A 16,760-nucleotide genomic window follows, 5' to 3' on the forward strand; every position below is an offset into this window, starting at 1 on the left:
TACTAGTAATTAGGAATCTTTAATAGTACTTTCGAATTTCGAATCCTATTCTATTCAGACCAACAGATTTCTTGAAGCAAGGGCATGGATCGTATAGGCTCATATATGTGGTGTAACAAATACTATAACCCTGGTTTGAATATAAGCTTGGTTTTTATTCTTCAACTATACGAAGTAGTACAGGACAAGATCGACTGATGGATATACCACTATTTGAGAGGATGCGTGGGGGGATGTCTTGAGTGTTCGTCAAGGAACTAATGGATGGGTTAAAATTGACCTTTTTAACTGTTCGTCCAGGAACTGATGGATTGATGGATATACGGCCACTGTATAGAGGGGATGGATGAAAGTTCCCTTTCTTGACCCTTCAGTCAAGGAACTGAATGATATGCGGCCACTATTAGAGAAGGAGGGTGAAAATTACTTCTTTTGACTGTTCGTCAAGGAACTAATAGATATACACCCACTGTTACAAAGGGTGGGTGAAAATTCCCTTTTTGAGTGTTCGCAAAGGGACTGTATCTACAAGATCTGCACGTGTACGCCCTTTGCTGTCTATGATATTTTTTGTTAAATCCTAATATCTATTATTTGTATAGTTAGAATGCATCGATCGATTATAAATTGCGTGGGAATCATAATTAGCCGTGTATCAATCAATCAAACTCCCATCTGGAAATAAATCTACTGTAATTCTAAATATAATCTACAATAGAACTAATACTCTCGGCAATAATACTAATCTGTAAAATCGTCGCTTCAGATTGCCTTTTGGTTTTTATAAATTCGAGGGAATATTCTGTCTGAATCCGTTTTGTTTATACCTTTATCCTTTATGTCTTGGTTTGAAATATTGCTTCAGCAAGCGGCAGAAGCTCCTTTCTAATCCTTCTTATTTTTTATTCTACTTTTGAAGGCTTATCAGCAATGTTATCTAATAAAACATGTGCCACTTTTTAGAACTATGTCAAAACGAACATTTGATGGAACTGACTAGATCTCTTTTATTACATTTGATGTGGGTATCATTAAATACCAACAGATATTGAAAATTGCATCATTTGTATAATAGTCCCCGTACTGTAATATATATTCAACTAAATGCTTTTGCAGTCAGGTTTCCAGTCAGTGGTGCAGGATAGGGAATTTGGAAACAACCGCATCTTGTCTTTGGAATACAACGTAAAAAACGTTAATAGACACCTGGCATTTGGAATTCGAAGCGGATACGCCACTGTCCGGATAAAATTTCCCTCATCTTTTTCAAATTTAACTGAGACGTCTGTGCCGCTACAGGCCCGGGATTGTACAGCGCAGTGGACGCTTACGGCTGGCCTCTTATACATTAACTTAATTTGATATTTGTTTATTTGGTGCAATGTCTATTTTCTGTCTTGTCCGCAGGTTTATCTTGTAGATTTTTGTTTTACGTGTAGTGCGGTCCTCCTGCACTTACTAATATATATAGTAGATCCAGGCACTGTCCGGGTAAAATTTCCCTCGTAGTACACCCAGGCACTGGGTAATACTTCCCTTATAGTACACCCAGTGTGCAGAACCACAGGACGTTAAACTCATTTCATTTAATTTTATTTAATTTCTGCTATTTGCTATGATTTTTGTTTTACATTCGTATTTAAATATTGCTTCACTTAGTTTGGTATTTATTTTAAAGTTGTGTATACTATTCAAAATATTTGACAGTTTTGTATTTACCGTTATCAAAAGTATTTTCGTTCCGGAAATGTGGTATAAAATGACGTAATGACTAGGTCTGTTCTGGTAATAGTCGGCCATCATGGAAAATAAACTATATGAACATCTGGCTGCATTGATCTGGAACAGTAAAGCTGTCTCTCCGCTACTTCGGTGATCAAATTTACTGTAGACCGTCTAGACCCACGCTAAACTTGATCCTCTAATAAATAAAGATTGTGTATATTTTTGGTTAAAATACATTGTAGAATATCGATGTTACACAATCCTTCTGGACAGAGTAGGAGTATTGAGTCTATTTGATTTCTATCAAGGGCTTTTCGTTCTTCGAGTGGGCTACACAAGTAAAAACATATATCAGAAGGTACCAAGATCAATTAAGATAGTGTTCTTAAAAAGTTAGATAAAGAGCTAACAGGTCGTACTATAATGGTTAGAAAATAGATAATGAAATGGGAATATGTTGAAAATTTCTGTCAACTTACTTCATTCTGAGCGTAGATAGCCGTTGGAAGAAAAGTGTAGCGTTGATTATCCTTGCTACCTTTGTTACGATAATAGACAAAGTCTCGATTATCTATATTTTAAAATTAAATTATTAACTAGCAATCGTGTTTAAATCCGTTGAAAATCAAAACCACCCGATGGCCTAGAGAGTTGATTATGGGCTTGGCATGTGAATAAATGTCTAATTAATGATTTATATCACGTTTGAGGCCAAACGAAAAATATGCATTAGGCAGAATTAACTCTTACACTTACATGATGCATCTTGAAATATCGACTTCGAAGCTTCACATCGTTGCAGATCCGATAAGGTTGTTTTTTTTTTTTACTTTTTAAGCTGCTTTATAAAACTTGTTCACACATATTATATTTAAGCCAATCCAGCATAAATATTCTTAAATAACATGAAACGGGATTTCTGCACCACCCGGCTAATGAAGACGAACAAACCACATTCAACGCCTTAGATGAGATTTGACGTGTAAATACTGAAAATATATTGTGCATTATATATATTGTGCGAAAAGATTAAAGTTACCAAAGATGAAATCTGATGTTATAGTAAACCATCTCAAAACTGAGCTAATGTAAAGACGGATTATTGAAGTTGTTGTATATTGTTAGTATATCGGTAATTGTTTTATAAAAGGCCCACCAGGGCTGAGAAATAAAATTGTTGTTACAGTTGGCGAAAAAAAATGAAAATTATATAAAAATTATTATCGATTTTGGCGGAAAAAATTGAAAGCCAGTGTGAGCACTGGTCTTATAAGGGGAATTTTGCGTGGAAAGCACCATTTCCACCTACTCTACGTCGAATTCGGAGGAGGGGAGGGGGAGGGATTGGCCGAATGGTTAGCACGTGCGCGCTGTATGATAAGGTCTGTCATTGTGTTAACTGGCGTGGTTTCGATTCCCCAGTTGCACGTGACAAGGAGTAGGGTCGCCTGTCCAACCTTGTGGGTTTTCTCCGGGTCCTCCGGGTTCTTCCCACGGCTAAAGACCCCTACGCGCAAGAGAATTATTGATATAAAATTGTACCATATGTTAGTCCCGAAATGACACGTAGTTTGTGTCGAGTGGACGTTAAACCCCATCTCTCCCATATCTCTCTCTCTCTCTCTCTCTCTCGCTCTCGTGGAATCCTAACTGTAAAGGGATCTTATCCATATACGCCAACTTATTATCTACTATTATAATATCAGTTTATCATTGGTGTTATGTAATTTGTAATAACCATGATGCCATATCATTTCTGGCCTTAGGCAAACATGATAACATCAATTAGGAACTATCTTCACGGGCTGGTGTATCCTAACATAGAGATAAATAGTTAGAGTTTGCAAAATCTTGACATCGTAAATTGAGCTAAGTTATATGATGGTCATTTCTCCGAAGCAATGGTAACAAGCATCATCATCGCATTAAGTATTGCTACACTTAAGCAGCATTTATAGGCAGTCATAAGTTAGCTTGCAGTTTAATCAAAATAATCAGTACCTCCTATGGAAATGTTACTCTGTACATCTAGTTTTAGCACATCACTCTACACAGCACAGTTTAAGCTTTTCGGAAATGCATAGTTCATTTCAATTAAAGCTCCAGTAGTTACGGAATGGAATCTCATGAAAGGGCTGTTTTTGTGGTGCCAGATGTTCTAGAAATACACAAGGTTTTGACCTGGATTTTAGAAGCCGAAGTCTACTGTTAGAATAGTATGTTGCTTTTAGGCTCAATTCTATATTTACTACATTCGCAGACAGTTGTGTTAAGACCAGGGTTCTTTGACCCTATTCCTTAATGATCTAGAAAACGACAATAGCCATAAATTTCTTTTTGGTGAAGGCAATTAATTCATTATCTTGAATTATTTATGTCGAACATAGAAATGAGTCTGGAATATTAACAATAAAAATTCCTGATAACATTAGAGATCTATTTAAACATGTTTATCAAATCAACTTTACTGTTGCACACAAATATAACGCCCTATATATACGGCTTTAGTGTGGTGTGGTCAAAGAAGGGTGTTGGGTGGCCGAATGGTTTAACACGTGCGCGTTAGATCACAAGGTCTGTCATTGAGTCAAGTGACGATGTTTCGATTGCCCGTTTGTACGTGACAAGGTGTAGGGTCACATGTCCAACTTCGTGGGTTTTCTCCGGGTCCGCCGGTTTCCTCCCACTGCTAAAGACCCCTACGCGCAAGCGAATTATTGAAATAATATTAAACCACATGTTAGTCCCAAAATGGCCTAGTTTGCGTCGAGTGGACGTTAAACCCTCTCTCTCTCTCTCTCTCTCTCTCTCCCTCTCTCTCTCTCTCTCTCTCTCTATAACAGACGCGGCATTGTACAGTTCTGAACCTATTAGAGCGTTCAATGTTCGATAGTTGCTTTTGAAATCAATTGCACTCATCCAATCATAGTCTTAACGCACATTGAAAAGATTGACTCGTGGTATTGAATTTTATTTTATTTTATTTATATAGCGTACGCGGCATTGTACTAACTATAAAAGTAAATGTCACCATTTGGAAAAATGAACAAACGAAAACGAAGTATGCTTAGCCGGCGATGATGGGGTTCTGACATGTAGACCGTCGTATTTGTCTAAATTTTTAAATTACAGATGCGAATTTTACAATGGTTCAGCACCGGGTTAAGGGTGCTGCTGACGGGGATATGTAAATTAGTTCTAAGAAAAATATTTTAACAATGTGAACACCTCTAGTGAAAAGGGCATACTAACTTAGGCTGTCTACAGTTAGCTCCGATTGGGAACAGACACTAAACTAGTTGACCGACATTTTAAGTCCTTAATCGACGATTTTAGTCGAAAACACGAAGTAAACTTCGAGAATTTTGTTAAGATTTATTCTGCTTCCATTTAATACAATTGAAAAAGTTAATTTAGTCTTTGCGTGTATGGCAGATGTGAAACGGATTCGAACCTAGTTACAAAAAAGTATACTAATTCTAGATATGGCGGCCATTTAGGGCAGAGATCTATTCTCGAAATATGAAGTAGATAGATCTGTGTGTGCAGAATGGTGAAAAGGGGTGTCAGTTGTTCAAAGAGGGTAAGCATACCCGGGTTCCTACACAATGCTCGTCAACCCTGACCAAAGACCACCAGCAGGGCAATAACGCTGTAGTTTAAATATAGCTAACTATAAGCCTCTTTTCGTCAGATATAGATATGTAATTCGGTGCATGCCTCAAGGTATGGTGATTTAAAAATAGATAAACAAAATAATAACAAATATAACTATCAATCAAAAAACGAGAAAAACCTTGCTGTAATTGTACGAAACGAACAAAACAAATTACACTAAATTACCCCATCGTATCGGCTACACGTAGACTTTGCCTTGGGCGTTATATTTTTGTTCATATATCTCAATAGGTTTAAGCTGTCAATCATGCATCATGATGTATGTCCCTTGCAGCAAATCTTTATGTAATATATGTATGACAATGTTAGAAGACTTATATAGATTGTAGGATGGTGGAGGATTTTTAGGTTAAAATTTTCTATCCTTATAAGTTTTCTTATCTACTTGACATTTCCGATTTAAACACTATCAAGATTTATTAATGTTTTGAAATAACAGTTATTGTTATTTGTATCGATATGTATCTTCACCGGCCACGTGATCATCTACAACTATTAGTTAACCTTGCCCTTCGTAGTAGTATTCCTATTTTAATAGTAATTTAAATGGTTTCAGATCGGAAGTGTCATTGAAAATTGTTATAAAACAGTTGGTTAGACGATTAGTCTAGATAGTTATATCCTGATTTTTACCAAGGATGGCTAATTCTAACGTAATATGGTCGATGTGCTGGACACAGTTAGTGCCGTTATATTTTTTAATTATAGGTCGTTTTCTGAGTGCTGCAAGCCACAATACTCAGATCCATATCATCGTTTTTGTTTTTTGGAATTACGACAGTCATGATTAAATTCTTGATTTTGCCAATGTTTGTCAAAACGGTTTTCAAATAAATTAGTGTTACTACGTTTCAGGTACTCTGTTCCATATTGGTATTAGTCCTTTTTGTGAAGACGTTTCCCCTAATATATATGATCTTTTCAATAAAGTTTTTACTATGACCACTGGTTTTAGATGTATCCAGGTATTGTTGACATCAATTTGGCAGACCAGCATCATAGATTTCTGATATTATTTCTTCTCACCCCTCTTACGTCTGAATATTAATGTTGGGTGTTTCAGTGTCGCCATGCGTTCTTCATAACTTTGCTCTTTAACTCCTGGATTAAGCGCCGTAGCTCGTCAATGCATGTTTTCTAATGATGTAATGAGTTTACGTTTATACGGGTTCCAATGTTCCATACCGAATTGATGGATGGACAAGTATTTTGTACAGTAGCAGGAAAGTAGACCCATTATATATACTGGTATATATTGTTTTCATTTAGGTGATAGTACAAATTGGGGTGATTGTTAACGACTACCTAAATATCTAGTCTATCTCTGTGTATTTGAGTTTTGTATCACAAAACTTCTATACATTTACATTTGTCAGGATGGAATTTGAGTTATCAGCTATTTTCTAGTTCCCACGTGTGTGTCTTCAAATCATTAGTTTTACTTATGTCTTTGAAGACGTTGGTGTCATCAGCAAACATGCAACAGATTGTATGTTGTCAAGTAGATCATTGATGTATATAACGAATAATATAGGTTTAAGAACACTGCCTTGCGGAAAGAGATATTGTTGTCCAGGTCATATTCATAACCCTGGGCCGTTGTCTATTATGGAGAAACGATCTGATCCAGTTTACCATGCTTCTTGAGATACCACAAATCCGTATCATTATCAATAGACGGTAGGCATTGCACTTTATCAGACGCCTTAAAATATCTAGGTTTACACATGCAAAAATGTGGATTTACAGTTATTGTTCATATCAAAATTGGACATGGGAGGTTTGGGTGAATTCTTCCATTACATTTTTGACGGCTGGTTTTTAAAGGACTGATTGTGTTCAATTTTGTTTTAGCGCCATCCATATCCGACGATTCTTGGACACACTAGTATGTTTGGTAGTTGTAGTACAAGATTGTCGTTGATTTTACATATGTGAGCAATGATCAGCTGTCGACAATTTAAGAATAAATTCGTGCAATTTGGGTTTAATTGGCTTAACTATAACATCTTACATGTGTAATGGGGTATACTAATTGGATCTACCACTGCGGTGGTGTTCCAACTTCTGTTTCCACTCACATGTTCTATAATATAGCAGACAGCGTTACACAGAAAGGGAATCTGGACCGTTTATACATGAGTCAAAGACGATGTCAGTCAAAGCACGCAATCAGGCAGGGTGTCTCTTTAATATAGACAGAACCCCTATCCCACCCATTGACCGAAATCTATGTAGTTTTGAAAGACGATGACAATGACCAATACGTTATAACATAGTCTGATCCGATATATTTTTCAGATAGCATGAATCCGTCCGGAATTCAATGTTGCCACGCAGATTTATAGTTGAAAAAACAACAAGCATAGAATATGTTTCATCATTTATTGCTATATACACTCAAGAAACCAGTCATATCCTTTCAGAGAACATTCGATAAATACTTAATAACAAGAAATCAACATCTAAAATAAGGATCGTTAATATGAAGAAACGCCTTGGAAAATACTCTACATTGCCAAAATAAGGCCGAATGAACGCACACATTATTACGATTTAACACTAATATTATTAATGTGGCAAAATGCCTACTACAACTGAAAGGCACAACACACATACGGGAAATTAATACTTATATATAATAATAATGAACTGGACTTCATATTCATGGTAATCACCCAGAAGTTGCTTATAATACAACTTTGATGTACGATGATATTGTTTTTAGAGACATGAACTAAACAAGTAGATGTGTTTATGTAGGTCTTTGTATTTTATAACCTATTCACTGATGACAATATGATGTTTCAATAATGGTATTCCATTGGGTATGATCTATAGATGTTTAATATAGCATTTGGAGGATAAAAACACTATAGTTATCAACAAAATCTCACACTAGTAGCGCTAATTCATTGATTGATCATTTGAATGCCTTGATGTCAATTGATTCAATCGATCATAAATGAACTACGTTAGCTTGTCAAATGTTTAAAGAAAAGCCCCCTAAATCCGCTATGCTTATACTAAACCATGAATATGAAGCCTGAACTAAATGTAAGATTCAAACCACATAGTAAAATGAATGCTATACTATTCACTCGGATTATGCTACTAAAATATAATATAAAAGTGTAACCAACTGAGCAATGCTTTTATATTATATGCTTATATCAATAGAATATATACACATAATAATAGGATCGTTCCACATATCATGAATGGTATTTACATTAACAATCTGAATAAGTGTCAAGAATGAGTAACACATTGACTGCTCAGTGGATTGATTAGAATTAGAAAACACTATAGTACATGTTTATTAACTAATATATATTCCCAGTAAAGCTCTGAGCATCACACTGATGCCTACATAGATTACTAGGTAATGTTATGGTGCTTTAGACCTCATACTAACTATTAGTGTTACTATTTACAGATAGTAATTTGTAATCATTTATTATGATGGTACTATTAAAACTACAATGTTGTAGAATTACAATTGTAAGTAATAATCTACTAAGAGATCTTTCCAGGGACCTTAATGCTACAAGCATACTAATAATAAGTACAAAATCCAATTCACAATCAAAAGCAATACTGGGGATATGTACATTATAATTTACATAATTGAAACAGTCAATCAATTAACCAATGTATTAATTATAGGCAGTAATTATACATATGATACATTACAACAACTATTTGCATAATGGTTTCAATGAATCTCTATTCATGATTCAATGATTTGAAATATTCAATGTTTTAACACAGTAATTTACAGTTTTAATTTCAATAGATTATGTATTTAATTGATATGAATAAATTATTGAACTCAATACATAAGTTAGTTAACAGTAAGTAGTATTTCAAGTACAAAGAGAACTAAAACTAATACATAATGCAGGTGTACTAAAATAACAGTAATACATCATACAGTAAACTAAATACATAAAACTAAGCACACAATCTATAGATTTTTACTATGCATTAGATTTAATTCATTATGTATTAAATTGAATTCAAAATGTATCCAATCAATAAATACATGAATTCAATGATACACAATGCATCAACACAATACACAATGTAATAAAAAGTTCCATTCATAATGCACTCTAGCAAGTATCAACTTAAACTATATCAAAGCAATGATACACTATGTATGAATTAAGCCTTAATACACAATGCATTCAGACCTCATTACATTACACAATGTATCAACAACATACATAAAGTATTTAGGCTCAATTTATAATGTAACCAGGCAAATACACACTATATGAATTCAATGATACACTATGTATCTACCCAATACAAAATGTAGTCACCTTAATGCATTAATTTTTTAAAACTAAATCAATATGTAATGTACACGTCACAATTGTATGGAATACAATTATTGCTTATTACTGAGCGATGTTTTGACTAGAGAGAAGCCTAGTCGAAAAATCATTCAGTAATAAGCAGTAATTGTATTCTATAGCATTGTGACCTGTATATTCCAGTTCAATTACTAAATGCCATTGAAACAATAAATTTGTAACCAGTCCACTCACAACTTTTCATCAGCATTCATTTACACAAGAGCTAAAGACACCTATAAAACAAATATCTATTTACTCCAAAATTAAAACAAAATATTGTATAGTATGTGACTATATTATGTATATATCTAGTCCTTTTAAAGATGAATATTATGATTATTAATATATATGTATAATATGTATATATATTCTATATATAAATAAATTTGCTTTTGGTTTGATTTAAACAAAATGTATCACTAAAATCATTTTATTTACTTAAATGATAAACTCCATATTACATTGAATCCAACCGAATAATACTTTGTGAATAAATATTTTGAGCTTTGAAAAATTTTTCGTTTTTTTCTTATTTTTCAAAAGAACATGTTCTGTGACATAACTTAACAAAACGTGTATACATTTAACTTTTCTTATACAATATGCCCATTGTTTAAAAGCAGTCTAGTGTTATTATAGATTTTAACATAAATGCTTAATTTAAATGCTTTTGCAATCTATTTCATAGCATTTTCTATAGTAAGATGAATAGTTTTGTTTGGCTTTCAAGATGTGTAACATTGGCAATAAATTAGAATTCACTGATGATATACATTCTAGGAAGACAATAGTCGTGTCATTATGAATTTTAATGTATGAATATAATGCAATTAAATGCAAGACAAGAGCCATTTTAAGATATACTTTGGTTAATTTCATTTATACTATTTTTTTTTTTTTAGGTGGGAAGGTAGCAGTAAGTCAGAAATATTTAGATAGTAAGGTTAAGTTTTGAACATTCCATTTTTCCTAAAATTTCTGGGTACTATTCCATGATCATTATAAATATTAAATCCTTTTCCAAATATTTCACAGAGCCCTACTGCTATTGTGATGTTGGTTATAAAGAACAGTATACAGTAATGCTAGTTCAGTTTTTATATGTTTAATACAGCTAATTGGTAGTATAAATAAATAAATTGAGCGATCTTTCTTATATATATATATATATGGTAAGCTGATTATGTTATTATCTGGGTTTAAGATAGAGCGTTACTTACATCATAAATAATATCTATATATTTAATTTATTATAACCATCATATACATTTGTATTATCATATCTAGGGTATATACTAAATACTTATATCATCACACTTTTGGGTAAAGGAATGTTTTGGGGGGAGATTTTTAGTATGCCATTGTCTGAAACCAGCCAAATTACCTGCCTTGATAAGCTGGTGTTAGTTCTGCTGTCAGCAACTTCCAGATTCCTGACAACAGCACTCACTGAAGAAAGACAATTCCTGAGTTTCAGAAGATGGGGCTTGAAATAATAAATAAGTTTCACAACTCTATATAAGTTTATGTCTAGAATAGATATTATAACATATTCCATATATCTTAAGTTACTCCACACAGATCTGTCAATATAAATGAAGTCCTTTAAATTGGTTCTGATAGTGATTTAAGCTTCACTATAATTCTGACTGAAAATCTTGACTCAATTTTTGGACAAACTAACAAGTTCTCGATGTAGACCAACCAACATAACAGAACTAGGGAAAAAAAGTAACATGTAAAAAATATCTAACATTTAAGAGAGTAACAATTCATTTCATCATGCATAGCATTTTAAAAAGATTCAATCATAATAACTAATCTTAATTCAAAAAAGATTCATATAAAATATCAACAATTCTTTTTTTTTTCTGCACATTTTCATTCTGTTTCATTTTTTTTTTTAGAAAAAGATTAAAATTCGTCAGCAAGTGACCGAAACTATTTACAGTTCTACAAAAATCTTGACTTACTGGCCGAAAACTTTCATTGTTAAAAAACAAATATGATAAAGAAATAATCAAGTAACAATTAACTTAATTTTACATATAACTGAATTCTCAACAATTTGGAAATTTCCACATGATGGTGTTGGTCGTGAAAACAGCATGAGTCATAAGTGACTTCTAATCTAGTTCAAGGTTTTAAATGAATTATCTTCAACCATTTGTTTTCTAAACTATATTCGACAAAAAGGTAATGGTTACTTTCCATTTATGACAAGCCATTTATATAATATTATAAATCTGCCGCAAGCAACTTAGAAATTTTTAATGTCTGAAATTACAGACAATAAAATCACTCAATTGTCCACTTAAACCAAATCTTAAGATATAAATTACCAACTAAATTTAGCTTTAATGCTCCTATTTTTGGCAGTGTTACTATTTTAGAACCTAGATTAATTTTTTACACACATTCATTCATATGTAACATTAAACTTTTTTATGACTTTTGACCACATTCTGTGAAGTTTTGTATGACAGGAGAGAGAGAGAGATAGATAATCACTGACTGGTAAAAATAGAATATTTAACCCATACTAATAATGTCCACGTAATAAATCAAGCACATTCTATTGCTAATATACATTTTTTTGAATTTAAGAGGTATGATAATTTCATCTAACAAATAGTTTAACATCTAATCTTGAACTAACAGACTGTGAGTAAAAAACTACAGTGTATATGTATTCTATTTACATTAAAATTTGAAAATTCAACAATGTCTAATATCCAAAAAATCTAATTAAAGGAACCAAAAACATGGACATTTGATAAAACTAGATGTAGATAAACATTTAATACAAACTTCTCTTTCATCTTATATATATTAACACAAAAAAGTTATATAATAATAATATAGAATCCACACATAAAACAAACAAAAATATGTTTTCCTAGAAATGCAACATAAACCCACATAATGATGTTTGGTTAAATAATCCACTACTTAAATATATAACAATAACTGGAGAGAAACATCACTTATAATAATAAAATAATAAGCATATAAAGCAACAAAGACCCTAAATCATACATCATATCATATGCTGCAGTCTCTAAATAATATAAGCACATTTTATAACATAAGATAACCTAATAGAACATGCTCTATGTAATAAATGTGGATAATGAGGAATTGAAGAGAAAGTAGGTGGTCTGAAAATTGTGGATGTGTTATTTATCTATTTGTCAGTACTATAATTTAAACAGCCACAGAATCAATGATAAATCTTTATTACATTTCATTTCAAACTATTTTTTCATAAATTTACTTAAAGGTTTGAACATCTGTTGAGAAACAAATCCATGTGCATGTTATTCACAACAAAATCATTAAGCACATATGTAATGGTGTATCAGAACAAATGTTACATATAATGACAAAATAACAATTGTATCACACAAGTTTTCAAGAAGAATCAGAAAAATACAAAGTGCATCAGAAGCATCAAGTGAAATATTTCAGAATCCTAAATACCAATGCTTTAAGGAACAAATAAAATTATGGAGGCCCGCCAGGAGCAATGTCACAAAAGTGCCAACACAACTTTGTCAAAAGCATCAGAACAAATGTTTCAAAAGCATCATACCAAATGTTTTACTGGCATCAGAACAAATGTTTTACTGGCATCAGAACATATAAAACATCTGTTGCATCATACCAAATGTAACAAAAGTATCAAGCTCAGAAAGCACAAATTTTTCTGAAGCATGGAAACATATATTTAAGAAGCAAAGGAACAAATGTTTTAGAAGCATCAGACAAATTTTTCTGAAGCATCAAAACAAATGATTCAGAAAGACACAGAACAAATGTTCATGTTATTTAGCTTAATAATCCAGATCTGTCATCTAAGTAAAACAATTTGATCAAAATTTGGAACCCGTATTTTGATTTGTTCTATAAAAAAAAGTTATCAAATGATTTATTGGGCTGTATTAAATATATATTTGTTCTGATTGTTAAACTATTAAAAACGAGGTAAAACCCAGATGGAAATGGTTGAGACTCACTAAATGTTTATGTGCTTTTAAAATATATGTGTATAACATGAAGTGTATATATAATGCTGCCTTAATACAAATGGGTTTGCTTTTGGAAGTGACATTGTTTATTGAACCAGAAGGAAACAAACACGACCATCACTCCGTTTTCAATGAGATTTTATGTATCATGGAATTCTTAAAAGTATATCTCGGAATTTATTTCCTGAGATAGGTGGTCCAAGGTATATATAATGTCAAAAGTTTCAAAACACAGAAGAGATGCCAAATTGCTTATTTCCTTCTGAATAAATAAACAGCTATATGTATATGTAGACCTAGCTTAAGTGGGAAATTTGACTTATAAAAAAGAAGAAAAAAAACATTTATTAATAATTGTATGTTTAACAAATATTAAAATAAGGGAAAACAATCTCAACTATACATTAAAAAATACTAACAGAAATAATTAAAACCACATCGCGATGGGTTAGGAATGATCAACAATATTCTGGTTACTACCACCTGTAATATTACCAAACAAACAAACATATATTTCCTTCATTCATTCAGGCTGCCTCTTTAAATCAACAATTAACATCACATTCATTCGTTTATTCTGTGTTACCAGAATCACATGATTGACGTCACCATCAAATGAATGAAGTCAATATATACCCGCTTGTGTGATAATGAAACCGGTATATTCTACGTCTAATTTAACATAAGCATGGGTCACGAGCACACTTTAAAGAACTTTTTTCAATTTTTGAAATTTTTTCCTGAACACTTTTGCTTCAGGAATTGCATTGAAATGCAGCCTTCTTTTAGAAAGTCTTTCTTAGAAGTCTTCCATATTTTTTCTCTGTATTTAAATTTTTTTTTTATTATCAAACCTACTTGTTCCTAATTAATATAAGTCACAAACAAAAAAACTTGGTAAATCTATTTGTAAGCTTATCAAACTGTAAAATAAAATAACATTAGATTGCTCTTCTTGGTCTTCATCACAACAACACCTTTCATTAACACCTTCCTGGTGTATATTCACCAATAGGCCATCATTTTGAGTCAATCTTGTCTCTTTATTTTAGTAAAACAACTTCAAGTCCACAAAATATCTAGAGCTATGGTCATGCAGTACCTGATTCTTTATCTCGGTCTCTCCTTGTAATAATTCAACAGATTTCAAACAATGACCTAGTATAACAATACAACTTTATCTACCTAGCACGGAACAAATTCTGAAAAAAAACGCAAGCCAGAATCTGGCTTTTTGAGCCATTCTCAAGAATCAGCTTCAAGCATTTCTAAAAACAATTTATGCATCATGACGCGGCCTTCCTTTTTCATGTCGAACCAGAACTGTTTGGCGAGAAGTTTGATGTGTGTGATTGGGGGTAGCAGAAGGTATAACTGTCCCAGACGTCTCATGTCTCCCCCATGACGTTGTCGTATATTCTCCATTAAGGAATCTTGGAGCTTGTCTTGTAAACAGCGGACTGTGTCGGTAACTTCTGCTACTACATCTGAAAAACATTTTAAGAAAATGGAAGCTGATTAAATTCAGATGAAGAACGCTAATTGTGAATATCTACATTTAGGAATCAAGGTTTAATTTTTTTTTAAATCTAAATTTTAACACACAATGGGGGTGTTTGAAACATCTTTGTGACACTAAATGTCAATGTCTGTTTTTATTTATTTCTTTTTTAATATCTATTTTAGGAATCAATTTTATGAATGAAGAGTATTTGTCACTCAAAAACTCATTGGTTTTTAACTTTGAAAGTACCACTAAGATCCAAAGACAGAGTACAAATTGAACCACCCAACCAGGCTTCAGTATAATACGGACATTTATTTAATGGCATAGAATTATATTAATAATAATGGAACAGATTGCAACAAAAATATACACACCACCAGCTCTGTGAAGGGAGGCAGTGGGGATTTAAAGTAATGTCACAAGGATATCACAGGATGTTGATCAATCAAAAAAGCAGCAACTCTATCACTAAAGATGTGATAGGACTCAATAGGAGCAATAACTTTGGGCTAAATTGGTATGTGACTGAATTTTGATAGGATTCTCCCTTATAGCTAGTCAAACAATTCCAGCAAGTAAGGAAAACAGTCAAAAAGACCCTGAACCAAAGAGATTTTTTGACCCACAATCACAGCCAATCTCAAAACGTCTGAGGTGTAAGGTTAATTTTCAGCACATGGGCTGGGGTGATGACAACATGCTCCCACATATATTGTGAGTGTGTACAAATTCTGATATAATCTTACCTATATTACACAGTGTGATGGCTTTGAGCAAGACATATTCCTCTTTACTAACTCCTAGTAGGGTGAACTTCTTACACAACTTCCTTGTCAAATTATCAAACTCTGGTGGGACGTTGTACGTTTTCACCAAGTCATTACTAACTTTTAAATCTTCAGCAAAACACAGGTAGCCACTGTATGGACAGGATCTAAAGACAAGATTTAAACATAGAACTTCTAGCCACGAGTGTTGTAGCAAGTTCATCTGATCACTTAAATTTAAACTGGTGAAACCTGAAAATACAGAAAAATGAAACATTTAAAATAAACCATAAATAGATACTTTGTAGCCTGTATCATGGACACACCCTCTCCCCATTACCCCTTTCGCAATCAGTAAATGACCAGAAGTTAGCATGATGTATTTAATCTCTAAGATTTTTACCTTTTAGCTGTATAAATATGTATTAGGATATTTTCAATTGTAAGAAAAGTGTGGTATGGATTTCTTTTCCAAACAATTAATAAAGTAATTTTAATTGAAAGGTCAGTACATAATTTGATCAATAGACAAAAATATAAGAATAATATTATCAGTTCTGGAGACAACCTTTTGAAAACTATTTCTGTTTCCCTTTTTTTCTTAAAATCTAATTAGTTTAATCAATGATGTATAATTACATATTCCCTTCCTTCCTCTGTCATAATCTCATTTGCTATTTTAATC

At 32.6% G+C, this 16,760-nt stretch overlaps 1 protein-coding gene across 5 annotated transcripts in view; it reads right to left on the bottom strand.

The window, feature by feature from the left end:
• Positions 1-7,774: 7,774 nt before the first annotated feature.
• Positions 7,775-16,760, bottom strand: part of LOC126820886 (estrogen-related receptor gamma) — a 40,060-nt gene continuing 31,074 nt past the window's right edge. For all 5 annotated transcript variants that reach the window (XM_050549039.2, XM_050549041.2, XM_050549037.2 and 2 more), the window contains exons 6-7: positions 16,055-16,327; positions 7,775-15,288 (exon numbers count right to left, since the gene is read on the bottom strand). In XM_050549039.2, the coding sequence (XP_050404996.1) occupies positions 15,047-15,288; positions 16,055-16,327 (515 nt within the window). In that variant the 3' untranslated portion in view covers positions 7,775-15,046. The remainder of the gene's footprint in view (positions 15,289-16,054; positions 16,328-16,760) is intronic.

The sequence above is a fragment of the Patella vulgata genome, chromosome 5 (genome assembly GCF_932274485.2).
Source record: "Patella vulgata chromosome 5, xgPatVulg1.2, whole genome shotgun sequence".
NCBI lineage: Eukaryota > Metazoa > Mollusca > Gastropoda > Patellidae > Patella > Patella vulgata.